The 21,631-nt window shown below is 37.1% G+C and overlaps 1 protein-coding gene across 6 annotated transcripts in view; it reads right to left on the minus strand.

The window, feature by feature from the left end:
* Window positions 1-21,631, minus strand: part of LOC145673129 (ufm1-specific protease 1-like) — a 61,148-nt gene that overhangs the window by 21,919 nt on the left and 17,598 nt on the right. For 4 of the 6 annotated variants that reach the window (XM_081742525.1, XM_081742527.1, XM_081742528.1 and 1 more), the window contains one exon: window positions 7,328-7,501. The exons of 1 other annotated variant lie outside the window; for it this stretch is intronic. In XM_081742525.1, coding sequence (XP_081598651.1) covers window positions 7,328-7,468 — 141 coding nt within the window. In that variant the 5' untranslated portion in view covers window positions 7,469-7,501. Of the gene's footprint in view, window positions 1-7,327; window positions 7,502-17,103; window positions 21,198-21,631 lie in introns of those variants that run through there. One more of the 6 variants, XR_014128723.1, reaches the window with a different exon arrangement.

Genomic DNA, 21,631 nt, shown 5'->3' on the forward strand with positions numbered 1-21,631 from the left:
CTGTATTTCCTTTATTAAAACAAGGTGCAAAAACTGTTGGTAAAGAATTGATACGTACAGGAATTAATGTAGCAGGAGATGTACTAGATAATAATAGACCTATTGAAGAGTCTTTGCATGATTGATGGCAAGAAGCTAAAACAAATTTAAAAAATAAAGCTCAAAATAAATTAAATCAAGTGTTGGAAGGATCTGGAAGAAGAAAAAGAAAGAAAGTTCATTTTAGTGGTGGTGGTGATGGTGTGAAACGGATAAAAAGATCCAAAGATATTTTTGATTGATTATGGAGCAAAGTGATAGTTTTTATCTCACACTTCCTAGCAATAGTTCTATGAAATATTTTCCTCAAAATACTCTTGCTTGTTATACTACTAAATTATATCAACCTATTGTACTGGAGAAGGGAGTGTGGGAAACAGCTGTTGTTGAAATACATTATACAAGTTCATTTCAGAATGTTTCCAAATATACAAATAATATTTATTATCGTCTCATGAATACAAAAAACTGGAACATAACTCAAATCTTACCAGGACACTATTATAATGTTGATGATATTCTATCTCAAATTAATCATAAAAGTGATATATTAAATTTACAATTGAAAGTCAAAGCATCAGTGAAACGAATTGAGGTTAATAGAGTAATAAAAGATCAAGAGAAGCATATACAAGTACGCCTATCTCCTGAACTAGCCAGAATACTAGGTTTTGATCATATTCAACAAGAAGATATTGCAGTTGTTCATCATGCTCGTTATCCACCTGATTTACAAAAAGCGCTACCTACACTTTTGTATATTTACAGTGATATTGTAGAACCACAAATGGTGGGTGACACCGTAGCTCCATTGTTACGTATTATAAATACAAATATTACAGAGCATGGTATTAATAATGTACATATTTTTGATAATCCTCATTATGTGCCAGTGCAACGTAAACAATTTGATCCAATTATTATTGATTTAAGAGATAGTACAGGTAATCCACTTCCTTTCCAATATGGCAGTGTATGTGTAAAATTACATTTTCGTAGACGTAATATGGTATTGTAAATTTTACAATGTGTGAATATTAATAGTAAGAAAAGAGAAAAAATGCACTGTGAGTGTATGAAATCAGAATTAGATTTATTTGCTGGTTTACCCACTCAAACCAGTATTATAGGTAATAAAATAGTTCCATATAAGCCTGTGGCTTCAATAGCTGATAATGCACCAATAGAATTTGTAGTCCCCGGTCATGGGGATGACTATTAGGGTGGAGCAAAAAAACTTTTTTTCACCAAGCAAAACGCCTGGGGTCCAAAAAGTTGCGTAGTGGCTTGGTGTCAACGGGTGTAAAATATTTCCTTGATCGGTTGATATTTTCAGGTTGCGCATGCGCACTGAAGTTTGGCGAAAATGGGGGAAATTTTAAAAAAATAGGATATTTTAATTTATTTTCTTTTATTTTTTTTGTCACCAAGCAAAACGCCTGGGGTCCAAAAAGTTGCGTAGTGGCCTGGTGACAACGGGTGTAAAATATTTCCTTGATCGGTTGATATCTTCAGGTTGCGCATGCACACTGAAGTTTGGCGAAAATGAGGAAAATTTGAAAAAATAGGATATTTTAATTTTTTTAAATTTTTTTTGTCACCAAGCAAAACGCCTGGGGTCCAAAAAGTTGACAACGGGTGTAAAATATTTCCTTGATCGGTTGATATTTTCAGGTTGCGCATGCGCACTGAAGTAATATCCTTTTTTGCTTTACCAATAAATGCTATTATTCCATTAAGCCCAATTCGTGCACTGAAGTTCTGTTAGCAACATCCATGTATTCTTTGTAAGAGTAAGTTAAGAAGCAATTAGTTGATTATTCATTAATTAATTAATGATTAACAGGGGCCAAAGTCTTTCTTAGTTTCAAACTTCGGCATCACGAGCCGATTCAGAAGACGTGCCCGGATGAAAAACCATCGCGCCTGCCCTGTCCACAGACTTGAGTTGCAGCTTCTGTCACCACACGAATGCATCGTTCGACTGCTTGCGTATGGCACGGTAGATCCTTCCACCACAGATTTTGAAGTTGATCTGGCAGTCCAATAACGAGTGGCGGTTTGGTGACAGCGAGGTCTTGCCAAAAGATGATGTCTGTGTAATCCTTGGTGTTGAAGTTCAACGGCGGAACTTCGAAGGTTCGAATCGAGCCGCCAGGACCAGGAGGAGTCTCTCTTGCCTTCAGGATTCGTTTCTTGGCCGAAGTACGAATATGAGGTCTCTCGTCATGCAGCATCGCCCGTAGGAGGTTTTCGGGATATGCGGCGAAGGCGTTTCTCTGCATGGTGTCGTAAACGACCTTCTTCAGTTCCGGATCGAGGTACTGCGACAACTGCATGGAATGCCATATATTCTTTGGTGCATCCGTGATCTTCCAATGGCGCTTGATATTGAACCACATTGGAGCGTACACGCAGACCACGAACGTGGACAAGGTGACTAGGTCTTCAGATGGGATTTCACTCGCCACATACAGCCGCAAGATTCGATTTGCAGTAGTCAACCATCGTGAATGGGACAACATGCCAGGACTTCTTCCTCCCAGCTCTTGCGGGAATTGCCCCGTTGCGACAGCCCGACAGATGTCGAGTAGATACTGTTGGTCGGTGCTGAGGTCTGGGACGACGTCGGAAAAACTGCCTTGGATAGGCTGGAACTCCAGGACAGGAAGGTTCTCGCAAATATGAAGGTTCTTTGCGAGTGGTCCCGTATACTCTCGTGGGCTACTCGTAGGTCCCTCTAGATACTCGATTAGATGACGTAGGGTAAGCTTATTGAAGTGGAGTTGACAGACTATCCACTGCAATGGCTTGCCCAGCTGAACTTCCAGGCAATGAATAACCCCATTTCGCTTTCCTGTGTTGACAGCAGTACCATCGCTTCCGATCGTCTGCAGTCCCGACAACTCCATGTTCACGACGGTTGCGTATTCCAGGATTGCATTCGTAATTGCTATAGCAGATCCGGATTTTGGTGTAACGTATCCAAAGTATGTAGACCCTGGTTCACTGATTAGGGACACGTGTTCCTCCACAATCTCCCTGCGATGTAATTTTCCATCAGCCATCATTTCAACAGACATCGTTTTGTCCTTTCTCCCGTCGAAGTAGAGTGCCTGCAGTGGTTGGAGCTGGAGGGGCAGATCTTGTAAACCCTCCCTCATCTTCTCGCTCTCGCCTACTTTGCTTCTGTCGATGACCGTACTCTCAGCTGACGGATGGGCTGTGTCGTGCAGAATAGCAGAAGCAATCGCTGCGGCAGGCCTGTCAGCAATCCCATATCTTTCTAACACCTGGGCAAACGTGGGGAGTTTGAGACTGGTACTGGGCGACTGCTTTGTGGATTTCCGGGTATCGAAGGTTACTGATTGGTCAGTTGTCTCAGCACTAGCAGACTCCGCGCAATCGACGCCATCGTTGGAATCCGAATAGTCAGCTTCCGTGTGAAATTGGGACCTTGGACCGGAGTCTTCCTGAACCTGACGATGCCGCATGCGCAACCTGAAGATATCAACCGATCAAGGAAATATTTTACACCCGTTGTCACCAGGCCACTGCGCAACTTTTTGGACCCCAGGCGTTTTGCTTGGTGACAAAAAAATTTTTAAAAAATTAAATTAAAATATCCCATTTTTTCAAATTTTCCTCATTTTCGCCAAACTTCAGTGCGCATGCGCAACCTGAAGATATCAACCGATCAAGAAAATATTTTACACCCGTTGTCACCAGGCCACTGCGCAACATTTTGGACCCCAGGCGTTTTGCTTGGTGACAAATAAATAAATAAAAAAATAAATTAAAATATCCTATTTTTTCAAATTTTCCTTATTTTCGCCAAATTTTAGTGCACATGCGCAACCTGGAGATGTCAACCGATCAAGGAAATATTTTACACCCGTTGTCACCAGGCCACTACGCAACTTTTTGGACCCCAGGCGTTTTGCTTGGTGAAAAAAAGTTTTTTTCACTCCACCCTAATGACTATATTGACTTACCGCACACAATGTTATATGTTAAAGGTAAAATTACTAAATCACATGGTTCTAATTTAACTTCTGCCGATAAGAAAATCGGCCCTGTAAATCATTTTCTCAATGCAATTTGTTCCTTAGTAAATACAGAATTATACATATGTTCAAATTTGCTTGTGTGTGCTATTTCGACGGGGAATTGTATATTCGTTTTTTCAAATAATGGTAATAAAGTATTAATATATCGTATGTAATTATTCACACGATGTGGATTATCTTTTGCGGGATGCAACGCAGCTAGAATACTATACATAAAACATCTATTATCGTTATTTTCAATATTTATAACACATTTTGTGGATAAAATCCATTGAGGCAATTTTACATAACTTTTCTGCTGAAGCTAAAACAACGCATCTTCAAACATCAATGTGATTTAAAGATACTGCAGGTCATATGGACAGTGTGGCCGATGCTAATGTAGGATTTAAACAACGTTTTCTTCTCACTGCTTTAAGTCAGTCATTTGAATTATTGGGTTATATTCATGCTGATATTTTCAATCAGGAGAAATTTTTACTGAATGGTGTACAACTGCGCATTAAACTAATTCCAGCTAAACCTACATTTTGTTTAATGGGTGACGCAGATGCTGATGGAAAAGTTGTAATTACAGATGCAACATTGCTTGTGAAAAAGGTTGATGTATCACCAGCAGTTAAAATAGCACAAAATAAAGTATTACAAAATCCTAAATTTAGAATAAAATATCCTATAACAAAAGTGCAGGTGAAGACAGAAACTCTGCCACAAGGAATTATAGATAGTACACTTCCAGATCTGTTTTCAGGCCTAGTGCCTAAACGTATTATTATTGGTTTTGTTACTAATACTGCTTTCAATGGTACTTATCAAACAAATCCATTCAATTTTCAACATTTTAGTATGTCATTTTTTACACTGTATGTTGATGGAACTCCAATGCCCTTCAAACCTTTACAACCAGATTTTGATAATAAGCTATATGTACAAGCATATTCTACGTTATTTACAGGTTCAGGTATTTATTATTCTAATCAAGGTAATAATATTTCACTCGCTGAATATCCTAATGGTTATACTCTACTGGTGTTTGATTTAACTCCTGATTCAAGCGCAAGTGCTTCATTTCATACTAGTCCACAACGGCAAGGAAGTGTACGTTTAGAGGTTCATTTTAAAGAAGCACTGCCATCTCCTGTAACAACAATTATTTATCGTGAATTCTCTTCAGAATTAGAAATTGATTTCCAGAGAAAAATATATATTAATTAAAGAAAAAAAATGTTAAATACAATTGAGCTTTATGAAGCATTACAACAAAATTTGCCTAAAGATCATTTTATTGGTGTATATGCTGCTGATGAGTTACCTTTGTTTATTCATACATTTCCAGCCGCCATAATTATAAATACTGATTCTAGTGATAAGCCTGGTGAACATTGGGTTGCTGTTTATATATCTAATATGTGTGTGGGAGAGTATTTCGATAGCTATGGTATACCTCCCTATATACAACATCATATAAGGTTTTTAAAACGAAACTGTCTGTATTATACATGGAATAATAGACGTATTCAAGGTAATTTATCTCAATTTTGTGGACATTACTGTTTTCTATATCTAGCATGTCGTGCATCTGGGTATTTACTGCACGATTTTTTAAACAAATTCTCACTCACTACTATTGATGCTAATGATATTATGCTTTATTCATTTATGAGAGTATGATGGTGTTATTTTTTTAAACTCCGCCATTGCCGGTCCCAAGCCCTGGATGAGAAAGGAGGAGGGTTGGGGGTGTTGCTACCCCCGTAAAAGAAAATAATCTCTGCTGTGTGTTCGTAAAAACGAGTTCACCCCTGTTATGTTTCGTAGTCTCTGTCTGATGTGCTATGTTCAATTAAGGGTTGAAGTCTGATGTTCTGCTATGGTAAAATAGGGGTTGGAAACGAGTACACTTCTATTCTCTGCTATGTTCAAATAGGGGTGGAATACACCCCCCGTAGTCTTATGAAATTTCTGCTATGTTCAAATAGGGTGGAAAACACCCCCGTAGTCTTATGTAATTTCTGCTATGTTTCGTAGTCTCTGTGTGATGCGCTATGTTCAATTAAGGGTTGAAAAAGTAATCATAAAAGAGAATGAGTACACCCTTTAAAATGGACTATGTTTAATCTTCGCTATATTTCTGCTATGTTAAAATAAGGGTTGAAAAATATGCTCATAAAAGGGAACGAGTTCACCCCCTAAAAAGTGGTCATAAAAGACCATGGGTTCAAATAGGGGTTGGAAAATATACCATACTCTAAATAAGGGTGGAACGAGTCTTATGTATCTGCTGTGTGTTCATAATCTCAGTGTAATTTCTGCTATGTTAAAATAAGGGTTGAAAGGGAACGAGTTCACCCCTTAAAAAGTGGTCATAAAAGAGAATGAATACACCCTTGTGTGTTACGTATTTTTATGTATTATCTGTTCTGCTGTATGTTCATAGTCTCAATGTAATTTCTGCTATGTTCAAATAGGGGTTGGAACGAGTACACCCCTGAACGAGTGTTCATAAAAGGGAACGAGTACACCCTTGTTATGTTACGTATTCTTATGTTCTGCTGTATGTTCATAGTCTCAGTGTAATTTCTGCTATGTTCAAATAGGGGTTGGAAAATATGCTTATAAAAGGGAACGAGTTCACCCCCTAAAATGTGCTCGTAAAAGAGAACGAGTACACCCCCTAAAAAGTGCTCATAAAAGGGAATAAATTCACCCCTAAAATGGAGGTCGTAAAAGACCGTGGGCTCACGGTGTAAGGTGATCAATTTCCCAGGGGCTTGTGAGTTGTCCTAGGTAGTTCTATGTTGTTCCAGGTTGTTCCAGATCGATCCATTTTCTACTACTATTATCATCTCTTCCTAACCTTGAAAGCACATATTGGAGGGGATAGATTCCAAACTGACGAAGGTGTCAAAACAGCGGTGCAACGCTGACTCAACAATGAGGACCCAACATTTTATGAAAGTGGCATCGACAAGCTGGACTCACGGTTAGACAAATGCCTCAATCGTCTTGGCGAATATGTTGAAAAATGAAGTGCTGACTGTACCACACGATATGCATTGGTGTATGCACAACATAATGTATGATTATTGCCAATTATGCTTTGTAAAATTTTATTCATATATTTATTTTTTGGACTTCTCTTCTGGTTTGTACCAGTCTTACTGTAAAGTTAATACTTTCTTTCGTGTGTGTGTTTTACGTGGTACTAATGAACTTACCCGATCATCAAAACCATCACATCCATAATGGTAATATTTGTAGAGTCCTTTCACTAAAAAGGTATCTCCAGTTTCAAACGGAAGAGGTAGAGTTTCATGAACATTAGTTAAAAGATGTTCGGTATAATCTGAAGGAGCCATGAATACACCAAAGGAATTTCACCTGATGCAGATCTGAAAATTGATTACAAATTCAATTATTTGGCACTTACTGAATAAATACAAGGTGCAGCAAATTTAATTTCGTGAACAATTCTAGTATGTGTCACATGGATGAATCATCGTACAAACATTTGTTCCATAATCGGAATATATTTTAATTCTAGTTTCTATGAAATACAACAGTTAAGTTAATCGTTAATAAAGCAACTGAGAAATAAAGTGTCAGTGTCATATTATCGGCAAGGAGATAAACGCACGGTGCTGAAATGTTTGAGTAATTAATAACAAAAGTTGTAATCATTTATCGTTTTCACCTTACTTACCCGTATCACGACTTGGCTTCTTCCCAAGCTTTGAAAGCATAAATTGGTTGGAATTTCTGAAATTAATGACATCCGATGCAACACAGTAAACGTGAGTAAGCGTGATTAGTGTCCGATTTTACGTCTGCTGAGAAACCACTCTCTGTAAGCAAATAATGGATGGACCAAGGTCACACATATGACGCGACAAACTCGGTACACGTTCAAAAATCACGCTAGGATGCCCAATCAGTAAGAAGGCAGTGTGTTGTTGAACGGAGTCGTATGAAAAGTGCACCATGGAGTATATACAACTGTGAGTGGTTATCCTCTACGAATTCAAATTGGGATATTCTGCACCTCTAGCTGCGAAAAACATCAACAGTGCGCTTGGATCAGGAATAAAGGCACCATATGTCGTTGGTTTGTGAAAGTTCGTGCCAGTGACATAATTTTAAAAAATGTGTCCCGCAACCACCGATCAACAGCATGTTCTGATGAACTCCTCAGGAACACTGTGCAAGCGGACCTTTGGAAAAGTGTTCCTGCAAGTTGCAGATGAGTTAGACATATACCATACATCGTTTGGCTGCTTCGAGTATTCTATACGATGAAAATGTTAAAACTTATGCCATATGAATTGACATCGGTCAACAAAGGTCGCCGTCTGAAGATGTGCAGTTCCTTGTATACGGAATTTCCTGCATCGGATTTTCACTTCTGATCAAAAATTGAGTGCTACGACAATCGTTAACGGTCAGAATAATTGGATTGTGATAAGCACCACGATGCTTTCTAAACTAATTCCCCTGTTCACATAAGATGATGATTAAATATAAACTAATTATTTGCTGAGCAAAACTATATATTTTCATTAAAATTCAACACGTGTTACAGTTTCGCCAACTAACTCTTTGCCTTCATCAGACAATATGTCACTAGAGGAGGAGTTAAAGAAGACTATAGAAATATTAAGGAAACAAGACACTAGTAGTGTGAAAAACTCGATGGAGTTAAAACGAAGGATAGAGGAAGTAGGACAGAGCAAAGCTAAAACAATCATGTTCAGTATTGACGTGAAAGCTATGTTTCCAAGCGTAAGGAGGAACAACATTATTAGAGTCATTACAGAATTGATGAAGGATAGAAGGATCAATGGTTGGAGTGGAGAAGGACTAAAGGAGGCCCTGAAGACTATATGGAATAACAGTTATTGTGTTATAGGTAAAAAGTTAGTAAAAATTAAAGAGGGAATAAGAATAGGTTCCACGTTGAGTCCGGTGCTGGCAGAAATTGTTATGAACGACTGGGAGAAGAAAGTAAGGATGAAAGGAAGTGAGAAATTAGTGTCTTTTGGTAGATATGTTGATGATTGCATAGGTATTTGGAAAGGAACTGTAAGGCAATTGGAAAAATTTGTAAAGAAATTGAGGATACAGAGAAAGGCATACAACTAGAGCTCGAGGTGGAAAAGGAAGAGGCTATAGTGTTCCTGGATATGAGAATAAGGAGAAAGCAAGGAGTGATCTACACAGAATGGTACCAAAAAAGTTGCTCGTCGGGAAACTATTGCCACACCAAAAGTGATGTGGATCACTCGACCAAAATGAATTTCATCAATAATATGGAGAAAAGAATTATGCAAATAAACAGTGAAAAAGACAAAGGGGAAAAAAGACATATTGTCTGATGAAGCCAAAGAGTTAGTTGGCGAAACTGTAACACGTGTTGAATTTTAATGAAAATATATAGTTTTGCTCAGCAAATAATTAGTTTATATTTAATTATAACAAAGCTAAGCTTCTACTCATGGAAAATATCAAAGATGATGATGTTTGTATGGTACTCTTATGGTTGTGGTGATCCATGAAATCTTTCTCCATCAAGGCGAATCAATCATCGCGAATCGTTACAGTGCTGGACTTCATGAATGTAGTACAAACTTGTTCCCCAGCTTCCAGCAGTGGTCAAAAATATGTCGTTCTTATTTCGCACAAATGACAGTGCAGATTCTGCATCAGTTGCATTATAGAACTCTTTATTTACCATATCCTTCTGACGTCTCTTCATACGACTTACTCCTCTTCAGGTATATTTATCATTTCTTCGTAGAGAATTACTTTCTTAATAACGGGGTAATACAATATACTGTTAAGAACTTGTTTTTTCGCAGGCGCTAGACTTCTTTTGGCATGGAATCCAATGCTTGGATAAGAAATGTCCAAAATTTTTTGCTGCATCCGGAAACTACATTTTGACTATCCATATATTGTAGCTTTATTTATTTATTTATTTTTTTAATCTTTGAAAGTGACACGTCATTCAAACATTTCAATCGCACCTATCCAATATTTTCAAGAATGTAACATCAAATAAAAGCTTCAGTATAAATTCTACATTGCATAATCACGAAATAAGGGTATTCTCTCCCCATTTCTTTGTGAATAACTTAAATAGCAATAAACAACATGACAATTTTATAAAGTACGCCAATTAAGTTTTACAAAATGGTATTAAATGAACTAATAGTTGTTTTCCAATCAGGGGCGTCATTTCAGACTTCGCTTGAGGGGGGCAAGAGCACCACCAACAAAAGACTCATTTTTTTATACTAGTATATTAGTGGACAATCGATTAAAGTATATGCATTCCTCAAACTCTTAAAGGGGGTGCAATTGCCCCTTCCTGCACCCCTTTTTCAATACCTTTCATACCGTATAAAAATTTAATTGACTTATTTATACATATTTCTGGGCATTAATGACATATGTCCTCAAGCCCGTCACGTATGAGGGATGACATCCGTCGGAGAGCACAATATTCACGGGAAACAGAAGGAAGGTATCGGCCTGGGAACTACATATTAGGTGCCATCCCGGTATTTGCCTGGTGTGAATGAGGATATGCCAGGAAGAATTTCACTCAGGATAGCTGAACTGTAAACGCTGTTACACTTTTTCGACAGAGTGCTCCCACCTGGAATTAAACCCAGAACTAAAGCAAGAGCTTTAGCGACTACTCTACGCTGGGACACTGAGCAGAAATTTGAATGCTGTATCATTACAGGTATGGCGTCAGAAACCGCATGTCCTAGTTTCTAGTTTTGTAGTATAAGTATAAAACTTTTCAAAATGAAATATTTTACAATTGCATATAGCTTAATAAATACGAGGTACCGGTATGAGCATTATTATTTAGAAATGGCTTTTACTATTACTCTAGTTTTTCCGCTTCATGATATTTTACGACTTGTAAAAGATACTAGCTGAACTTGCGCTCTCTACACAGTGCATCATTCACATATGAGCATGAATATCCTTGTTATTCCTCACAACATCTGTACATGTCCCTTTACAGACACAAGTGAAAGAAGTCTTCATAAAAATCGGCAAGGGTTACCATAAAGGGGAGATTTTTTCGATTACTTTTTCAATATCTCGCACCATTTGCAAGATTGAGCTTACTTCCGGTTGGAGTTTCTAATTCATGTGTTTTCTTTCCTCTTGCATGCAGTATGTAATAAGTAAGGGCACGAGTTTTTCGTACTAAGAATTTCAAAACGTTGCGTTTCATTTTTAATATTTCGTGTTTTTTTCTCGCATTTTCCAAATAAAGTTTCGAATTTTATAGCTCTTGTGGGAAAGATATTCGCTGATATTTTTAAAATTGTTCCTTTTATTCAAAGATCACTACAGAAATAAACCATTAATTATCTAAAAACAAAATACACTGAATATTTCACTTGACATTGTAAATTTCACTTATAGAAAATTATATATATAGGGGTGGACAAAAAAGTCTAAAACGTTTGCAAAAGTGTAAAAATCATACCTAGTATGATGTGGGGCCTCCTTTTGCGTCCAAAACAGCTTGGCTCCGACGTAATACAGCTCCTGAATCGTGGTGTGTGGAATTTTGTACCATTGTTCCTCCAAAACATGCTCCAGTTCCTTAAGAGATACTGGTGGAGAGTAATGAGACCGAACACGCCTTTCTAACTCAGACCACAATGACTCAATGATGTGCAGATGTGGTGATTGTGGGACCCAGGGAAGGTGTGATAGCTCCTGGTCATGCTCCCCAAACCATGATTTCACAGTTTTTGCAGCGTGACAGGGTGCCAAATTATCTTGGTAGATTTCATCACCATCGGGAACAATATTTGGGCCATGGGTAGAACCTGGTCCCCCAAAATGGCCTCATACGGCTTAGCATTCATCATTCCATGCAGGGCTATGATGGGACCTGAAGAAAACCATGATATCACTGACCATACTGTAACAGAACCATCCCCATGCTTTACAGTTGTGAGCAGACAGTCTGTATCATAGGTCTGCGACGGTGTTCTCCATACGAAACACGACCGGTTGTTGGAAACAAGGTGAAGGTTGATTCATCGGACCACATTACGTGTTTCCATTGCTCATGAGTTCACGCCTTGTGATCCTTGCACCACTGGATACACCTCTTCGCATTTACTGCTGTGACCAGGGGTTTGGCGATAGCGGCCCTGCCATGAATTTTCATTTTATGAAGTTCCCGTTGCATTGTTTTCGATGAAACCGGGTTCTGTAGGCCGGAATTGAGTTCAGACGTAATTTTCATTGCAGTGGTCTTGTTTTTAGCTGCTACAATCCGTTTTAATACCCTCCGGTCCCTATCTGACATGATTGTCTTTCGACCACTGTTGTGCTTTGCAGACGTCGTTTGCCCATGAATTGTGTATGCCCTCGTGACATTGGACACAGTGCCTTTCGATACCCCCACAATGTTCACCACTGTAGCTCCAACCAGACGAGCACCAACGATCATGCCTCTTTGGAAATCTGTCAGGACGCCCATTTTACCGCACCACTTTCACACCACGACACTCACAGGTGAACTAGTTACTGCTAACGGAAGAGGAAGGTCCACTAGACATTTTAGTTTTTTTGTCCAACCCTTATATCATATATCAAACTGAAGGAAAATCAGTAATTAAACTTACTACAGGAAAGTTTTGCTGTCTTCTGAAAACACATAAGCACAAGTTTTACGTTTAAGCATTAAACATAAGCATGCTACATATTTCCATATTTTCCTCCTTCATTGTTGTTCGTTTGTCACTTATCACCAGCCTATGCCATTGGCTAACTAATTAAAACGGCTCCTCTCCATCCAGCTTCGACGGTGATAGCTAACGCGCAACATGCTCTTTATAGAAGCTCCCTCGTGGCTAGCACACGTGCCTTTGGCGTGGGAGACCTGAATTCGATTCGGAAGCTTATGTGGTTCGGATTCCACGTTAATCAGTAGGTTCGTGTCTCACATAGCCTCACTGCTGAAGGGGACGCTAAATCAAAATCAACATTATCTATAGCCGTGTCCGAGTTACCCAAAATGCACCGTTCATGCCACGTTCTACCGTTCCGTTAGCGGAAAACTGGCCTTTTAAATTAATGAAAACGTATTTTTAAAATTTCGCGCTTTATCGCACAACGGAAACCAATGAAAATACACATAGAATATCATAAAATGTCAAGATTTTGAGTTTAACGTCCCGTTCAGCAGAGGCGATATGAGACTCGGACCTCAAGATCTATCAGTATACACACTTATCAGCTTACGAACATGTTTAAGGGAAAAAAGAAACGTAGACTTGGCAATCACATGTTCATCCAAGTTATGTGATCAATTCCCCTGCTGAGTGTAATAGAGACATGGGTCCTTTGTTTTATTCCAACGAAAGAAAACTATGCAATGTGTAGGTGACGAGGACTGTTTTTGCGTCTAATCACGTCGCACTGATTAAGTTTTCAACACTGTTCGTAGGCGTCAAAAACTTACACACACACACATCATATGTGCTCATTGGAATGAGACGGGCGAACGTGCATTTATATTTTTCCTAAGTATTTCTCGTGCTTTTTTATTGAAATAAAAAAAAAAAAACTATGAATATTCCTTCTACGAGCCGTGGCATTATAGAAGGAAGTGGCAAAATTTTAAGCCATAATGAAATTGCAGAACTGACGAATGACTCAAGACAAAGATGGATATGAGTTAGATAGTAATGACATTGATCCGGGAGTGTACAAGATAGTAACTCTGTTTCAAGTGAACCTGAGGTTGCGCCCTGAAAGAAGAAAAAGAATTGCGTTGTTCCTATTTGAAGGCAGATTCTGATGTAGTTTGGAGCGATAAAACTAAAGTAAATGCAAAACCCCTGTTTAGTGGTGTCCCGGGAATTAATCAAAATGCTAGGCTATCTACAGAGTGTTCCCCATATAAAGTGTTTCAGCTATTTTTACCGATGAAGTTTTATAGTAAAAAAGTTGTTGATTTTGAGTTTAACGTCCCGTTCAGCAGAGGCGATATGAGACTCGGACCTACTGATTAACGTGGAATCCAAACCACATGAGCTCTCGCCGGGAATAGTAGAAAAAGAAATGAATAAATACGCAAAACAGCAGATTGAGAAAAAGAAAAATTACTGAAACAAAAATCTTTGTTTTCTAAGTTAAAGCGTGTTACTTCAATTGAAAACAAGAAATCTTCTATATTGATTATTCACATGTACCTTTTAGCCAGTTTTACGCGAATTTTACAAATCAACCACGTAAGAGCTATTAGTATGTCTATCAAATGACGGAAGGAGATGTTTTTTCTGTTATTTGACTTATTGCTGTCAGTGCTCACATACTGTACAGGAAGAAAGCAGGGAAACAAAACGCACTTCGAACTTTTTTATGTGAACGTAGCAGAAAAGCTGCTGCACTCAGCAGGCACTGAATTACAGGGACTATCCCAGTCGTCACTCATGTGAGACTGGTAGCAAGGGGCCGTTACCCATACAAAGTTCCCCTAATATCCGTAAATTCTAAGAGTAGGACAAAGGAGATGCAAAGTGCGTAGCATCCGCACGGTGAAAGAAGTTTTTAATAAAATATTAGTGTTTATTGTCTGATATATGAAGTTGAACTTTGTGTGGAGAAGTGCTTCGAAATGTACAACATTAAAGGGAAATACTGGGACTCCTAGATCTGAAAACAGATTTTCTGTGAAGTGTTAACTCAATCTTACATATCAACTAAGATTATATCATATCATATAAACTTCGTGAGTGTATTTGTTTCGGTGCAAATGTATTTTGTACTGCGTGCAGTAAGTGAAAAAACTGACAAAAAGCAACAAATTTTCGAGGACCATCACATGCAAATCTAAACAAGGTAAACAGTTCGTTTCTCTAATTTTAAACAATAGGTATGTTTACTGTATACCCTGTTAATTTCTCAGAAATTAGTTTAAAATCTCTGGAGATATGAAATTTTAATACCTCTGCAAAGTGCTGGACAGTGTGAATAACAAGTTTAAATACCCGTCGGGCTGAGAGTGTATACGCGCCAGGAAAATGTGGCAACGTGGTACTCCGAATAACCTACGACAGCGAAAGGCGCAGAGCAGATCTTTTAAAACAAATCGAAACAGTTCGGTTGAAAAAGGTACAGTACTTTACGATCTTTCTAAAAGTTTTTGTCAGATTGATAATACACCGCAGCAATTCAGAAATAATAATGTTTCACTTTTTACTGAATAACAAGAAAATTACTAAGTGTTGAGTGATGAAATCTTCAGAACTTACAAGTAATAGATGCACTTACATATCGTGTACAGGGAATTATTTCATGTGATCTCCTTTCCGAGATATAGTCCTATAAACATTAGTCTACCAAACAGTACGATAAAATACGCAATTTTTCATTAATTTCTATTTGTTTCTCACTACACAGTACACAGAAAATTTTTGTCTTAAGTATTGAAAAGACAACATTCCAACAATTCTAACAAGGTACGACAATGCAATGGGTTTTGAGTGTACATCAGGGGCCTATCTTTATGAAACCGATAGTAGTTCATTAAGTAGAATTTTATAGATCCTATATAGCATTATTTTCTGAAATTTTGCATTCCTTTATTGTCTTTTAAGTCACTAAAATTGAATGAAATGGAGGGGAAAGTACTGGAAATCCTTCAATGAGACGGATGATTTTTAGAAGTAATTACAGAGGATTGATGAAACAAATGGTATGAAAGAAAGCGGAAGAATTCTGAAAAACTCCATGTCTTATATAAAAATTCAAGCCCCTGATTATTCATGCCAGAGATGGGCGGGCGCTCAGTTTCCAAAAATAGTTTGGAAAAGGTAGAAGCTGGCACTATCGTTTAGCGAATTGTTCAGGTGTGTACTGCAAAGAAGTATAATATAGTTCTTATGAAGTTATTTGTAGCAATCACTGGTGCATACGTACACAAATTTTGTTTTCGTATAGGCATACCGGAAATTAAGTCATCGCACTTCATATATAATTACTAATTTAAAATAGCACTTTCACTGTTTAAGAATCATATTTTCCTCCGTATTGGTCCCGCTCATGTTTAATAATATTGAAATTTTATAATCTTGTGATAAATAATAAATTCTGAATCGTGCCTTTACTCTGAACTGTAGCATGGAGAGCCTAGAAAGTTAAAATTTCTGAAACACGACATCGTTAGCAAAAATGAGGTTACTTGAGCTCTGTGTATTCATCACAGAGGACAAGTATATAAGGATCTCTCTCAGTTTGTTTACAGTCTCTGTTAGTTAAAAAAAAATTAGGCACCTTATACTTTTAGCACAACGTGCGAACGAAGTCAGGATGATCATTTGTAATATTTCTGTATTATGGTTTCTACTTGGAAGAAATTTTTTGCTGGCAATACGAAATCATTTTTTTTTTTTTCCTGCTTGTAACCCTACTCAATGTTGAAAGTGAAGGTCGTTTTTGTTTTGTATTATCTGCATATTTATGAATTATTAATGAATTAAAATAAATCTGTTAGTGAAGGTAGGAATAAAACTTGCAGAAGATAAGTTTCAAATATGAAGAAAAGAAAGAACTAAGTGGAAATTAATCATAATTAAAACTTGACCCACCAACCTCACTGGATAGAACATTTGAAAACAGTCCTTACTAAAATAGTGGTTGTGATCGTATTTAAGATCGTTTCAAAATTTAATCCAGCAGTAATAAACAAAACCTGATTACAACTTAATGAATTATTATGGTTTTGAAGTGTATTGTTTTTGAATATAGAATACTATCAGAAGGCAGTGCCGCCATATTCGGCTTTCTGAACAACGCTATTATGTTTTTATTGCCTTATTATTCCGGATCAACAGGAACAATTCATAACTAGCTAGCAAATAAATGATTCATACATGTGACACACACGCAAAGACTGATTATAAATGCATTTGATGTCAAAAGGAGGAATTAAGAAAACAAGAAATGATTGCTGCTTGATTTTTAATAAATAAATAAATTTTAAAAAAATCATTTCAACAAAGGATAACAAGCTTTTCATTTTTGAATACATCCACATCAAAACACTCACTCTATTGCTTATTTGAATTAAAACACTCAACAATATATATATATATATTTTAAATATTCCAGCACCACGAAAATAACTGAAAAAAAAAAAAAAACGTGCGAACTCAACACACACATTTACGTATTGTTTCTTCTTAATTTCTTATATACATATTAAACCACAAATTTTATTTTGTATAAGAATAGCATCAGACATTTTATATATATACACATCAAAATTTTAGAAACTACTAAACTGTCTTTTACCCGCTGAATTTCAGCCTTCGTAATTAATTCAGTCATTTGTTTGATAATAATTTAATCTCCTCCAATGAATATATTACTTTAGTTCAAAATTTACCTATTTTCTTTTTTCAACTTATGAGGTCTTGTATGAAACGAAAATCTTCAATCAAACAATATTCACCGAGATTAGAACTCGGTAGATATTATTTGATTTGTTACATACGTGAAATTATATTCAATTACTGCGTACATACCAACAACCAACTTTCGTTTCATGTGTTTCTTTGGAAATTAATACGGCTTATCAAGTACTTATTTTTCTAAATTGATTTTAAAAAACGTATCAAATTTCTTCCCACTTTGTAAAGTCCCTTTTTATCTATTTTAGTTATCATCACATATCCCATTGTCTTGCTTTGAAATGCAGTCAAAGCTGGTCATTCGAACTAAAACGTTGTCAAATGATCGAACTCTGTCTCGGTTTTTAATCGTTATTATCAGTAACAGTATCCGTTTACTATAGTGAGATTCAAACTTTTACTCATAATTGCATGAATTACTGCTTGAAATGATACGTAGTAGTAAATACGTCACGAAAACCCGTTGTCAAACAGATAAATATACAGGGTGAACCTGAAAGATGTGCACGAACTTTGCGAGGTGGTTCGTGACATCAAAAGGAGGCAAAAAGTCCTCCTACATGTTGTCGAATTTCGCGTCGTGTACGAGTGACAGGAATGTAATCTGGGAATCGAAATTGCAATCGCAACAATACATAGTTTCGTTTCCAAGTTGGCACCCTTGCCACTCTACACGACACGGAATTTGACATAAAAGAGGACTTTTTGTCTTCTTTTGATGTCACGAATCATCTTCCGAAGTATGTGCACATCTTCTTGTTCCGTTCTAGTTGTCAGGATTCGAGTTTCGATTTCTAATTGACTTCCTTTTTTTTGGGGGGGGGAGGGGGTGGTCTTCTTTTGATGTCAAGAATCACCTCTTGGAGTTTGTGCACATCTTTCAGGTTCACCCTGTATAAACAGCAGAGCGAACTATGCATTAACTCATAGTAAGGAAGGGGCAGACAAAGCTATAGATTTAAATTTGATTTAAAACACTGATGTTAAAAGTGATAAATTTAAGTTTTAATCGCCTATGAGTATGGACTGATTGTCTGAAGTTTATGTTCAATTTTCAGAAAACCGATGCTATATGAGATGGAACCAGCTGCTTCAGTTCTGATTTCCCGCATCGGATTTTTATCCGAGATAAGCACTCCTACCGAAGATCGAATCCGAGACCACATACAAAGAAAGAACGCGCATTAGCAATTTGGTTACTGCCTTAATGGGACTTCCCAAACTGAGAATATTACAATTAAGTGAAAATTGGTTCAGACTAGCATTGCGATTAAATATACAGTGTCATTACACTTTGCAAATATACATAACATAATTACAACTAATTGTCAAAATGACATTAGAATCATGGTGTGCTGTCAGCTAGTCAAATGGTGCCACAGTTATGAAGAGTTAGTCACTTGCCATTGTTACTAGCAAGCATAAGAAGACAGATCTGCCCATACCTTGAATAATATAACCCATATGTTTTGGCATTCAAGGGAAAAAAGTGAGTTGTGTGCAAACTATATATACAAAATTGGTCTACGCTGATTACTCTAACAAACTTGTGACCAAAGACGTTTATTCAATTTTACAACTCTACTCTTTTTCATTAAGTACAGTTAGGAATACGTGTATTGTCATACTTATGTTATATACAGAGAAACCTATTTTCAACGGAATCGTTAAGTATAGTTTACTATAAAATATAACACTCTCGTCCCATAACCCACGGTTGCAACCTCTCCATACACAAAGGTAATCGTTATCCTTTAATTTGGTTAACACTGCACTCACTTGCTAATGACGAGTTACCTTCAACTGAACATTTATTCCACATTTTATTTCCGTTGTATACAAGTTTCTGTTCAATGCAAGTTAAATTATAGTCAGGACAAAAAGTGTTTACTTTAAGAAGAAAGTTTCCGTTGAATACAGGTTTCACTTGATTTCTATGAATGCTTTGAGCTAGGATTCATTCCACAACAAACCATGTATCTACAAGTGCAATAGGTAGCCATACATTACTGAAATTACCATTGAGACTTACAATTATACAATATACACATTATTATATTTTGTCGTTTCTTTTTAATACCAAGTTTTTTATACAGCCACAAAAATCTGATCTGTAACATAAATTAAGTATATATATATAGTTTTAAGTATATATAGTCCATCATTGAACTTAACAAAAGCTTCCCGGTCTTATTGAAATGCAATTATTTTAACCAGATATACGAGGGTCAGTCAAAAAGTTAGTTGCACTGCTTAAAAAAATAAAACAGGATACAAATTTTACAATAACTTTATTTGTATCGTAAAGTTCCATTCACAATCTACTTTTCAACGTAATTACCTCCGTTATTTAAGCATTTGTAGAGGCGTGGTACAAGTTTTCCTACGCCTTCTGCAAAGAAATCTCGTCCAATGTCCGATAACCATTCTTGGGCTGCAGCTTTCACCTCGTCATCCAAATGGTATCGTCGCTTTGAAAGTTCGTCTTTCATGGGACCAAATACATGGAAATCACATGGTGAAAGGTCTTGGCAATAAGGAGGGTGATCATCCCACACTTCCCACAAACTTTGTCAGAAGTTCGCACGTTTGTTGTGCTGCATGTGGTCTCGCATTATCATGCACGAGCACAATACCTCTGGACAGTTTACCTGGCCCGGCACTTCATGCAACTGCCAATAAATTTCAGTGCAGTTACACCTTTTCGCCCACAAAAAAAACTAATCACTGCACGCATTTCCAATTCGGACGCCTTTTGCAGCAGTCGAGACATGTTTCCAACTGATCATCAGAACACCTCCACTTGCCTCGTGAAAGCCACTACGTCACACGATACAGCTACATGTCTGCAGTGTTGCCACACAGTTTTATCAAAATAGCCTTTGACCGAAAATATTTATGAAGGAGCGCAAATAACTTTCTGACTGACCCACGTATAAACAAGGTTTCTGTCCTTGAAGCATACTAAAACCACGAGGAACATTAAGTAGTGCATTTACACAAGATCACAATACTGTATTGAATGCTTAAAAATAAATGTTTGGACAAACCTCTCAAATAACTCATCTTTCTGTATGTATTCGTACCATAGCGTACGTCATACCAGAAGCTAATATTTTGTTGAAACGAATCTCCTGCCTAAGTTTGACCAAACATTTTCTTAATTACCGTAATCATATACAATATTATCACTTTCTACCACAGCTTATTTTCTATTTTGGCCCGACGTGAAAAAATTAGGGAATTCACCTTAATCGTAAAAGTCCTGGAAGCAGTACCGGATCTATAAACCGCAAGATCCCGCGGTGCAGGGGAGGGAAAGACCCTAAAGGGCCCAAGAGCTTTTAAAGGTCCCTCTGCACTTTGCCTGTAAATACTGATTTTTAAAACACTTGAAAAAGAATGATAGTTTCACAATACTTTAATTTCTTAAACCAAGTACTGAGCTACCAGGACTGACACTAACGCACGAGATGTCTCTTTACCTTCGAGAGGTTTAAAAATAAGCTTATCCGCACATTGTGCCTCTTGCCTAATTAAAATGTAGTATTAAAAAATAGTATTGAATACAGAATTTCAACTTCTCTTGTGGGGGCGGGGAGCAAATTTCTACAGCCAGTGCTGCCTGGAAGAGTCAGAGAATTCAATGAACATTTAAGAAAAATTTGAAAAAGTCAGAAAATTATAAGTACGAATTATTACTGCTCAAAATTCATTCTCTTTCTGCTTTATCTCGCTATTTGATAAAGAATATTTTATAAAATAAATTAGTTGGTTTTACAAAATTTATCTACCTGCACATACACTATATACATGCATATGCATAGTAAACGAGGAACGCCATGGTCAAGAAAAATATAGTTGCTCTTTTTTACATTCTAACTTCAAACAAGTTCTTGCTAATGAGTATGCATAAACACAGTATTTACAGTCCTCACATCCATTTTTCTTTAGTATGTCCCTTCATAAAGCTTTAGATTTATTTAAGTACTTCTGTTGTGCATATGAACCAACAACAACACTCTGGAGGCAATCATTTACTGTGAGCATGCTGTCACT

This window comes from Thermobia domestica, chromosome 16 (genome assembly GCF_964235325.1).
Source record: "Thermobia domestica chromosome 16, izTheDome1.hap1.1, whole genome shotgun sequence".
NCBI lineage: Eukaryota > Metazoa > Arthropoda > Insecta > Zygentoma > Lepismatidae > Thermobia > Thermobia domestica.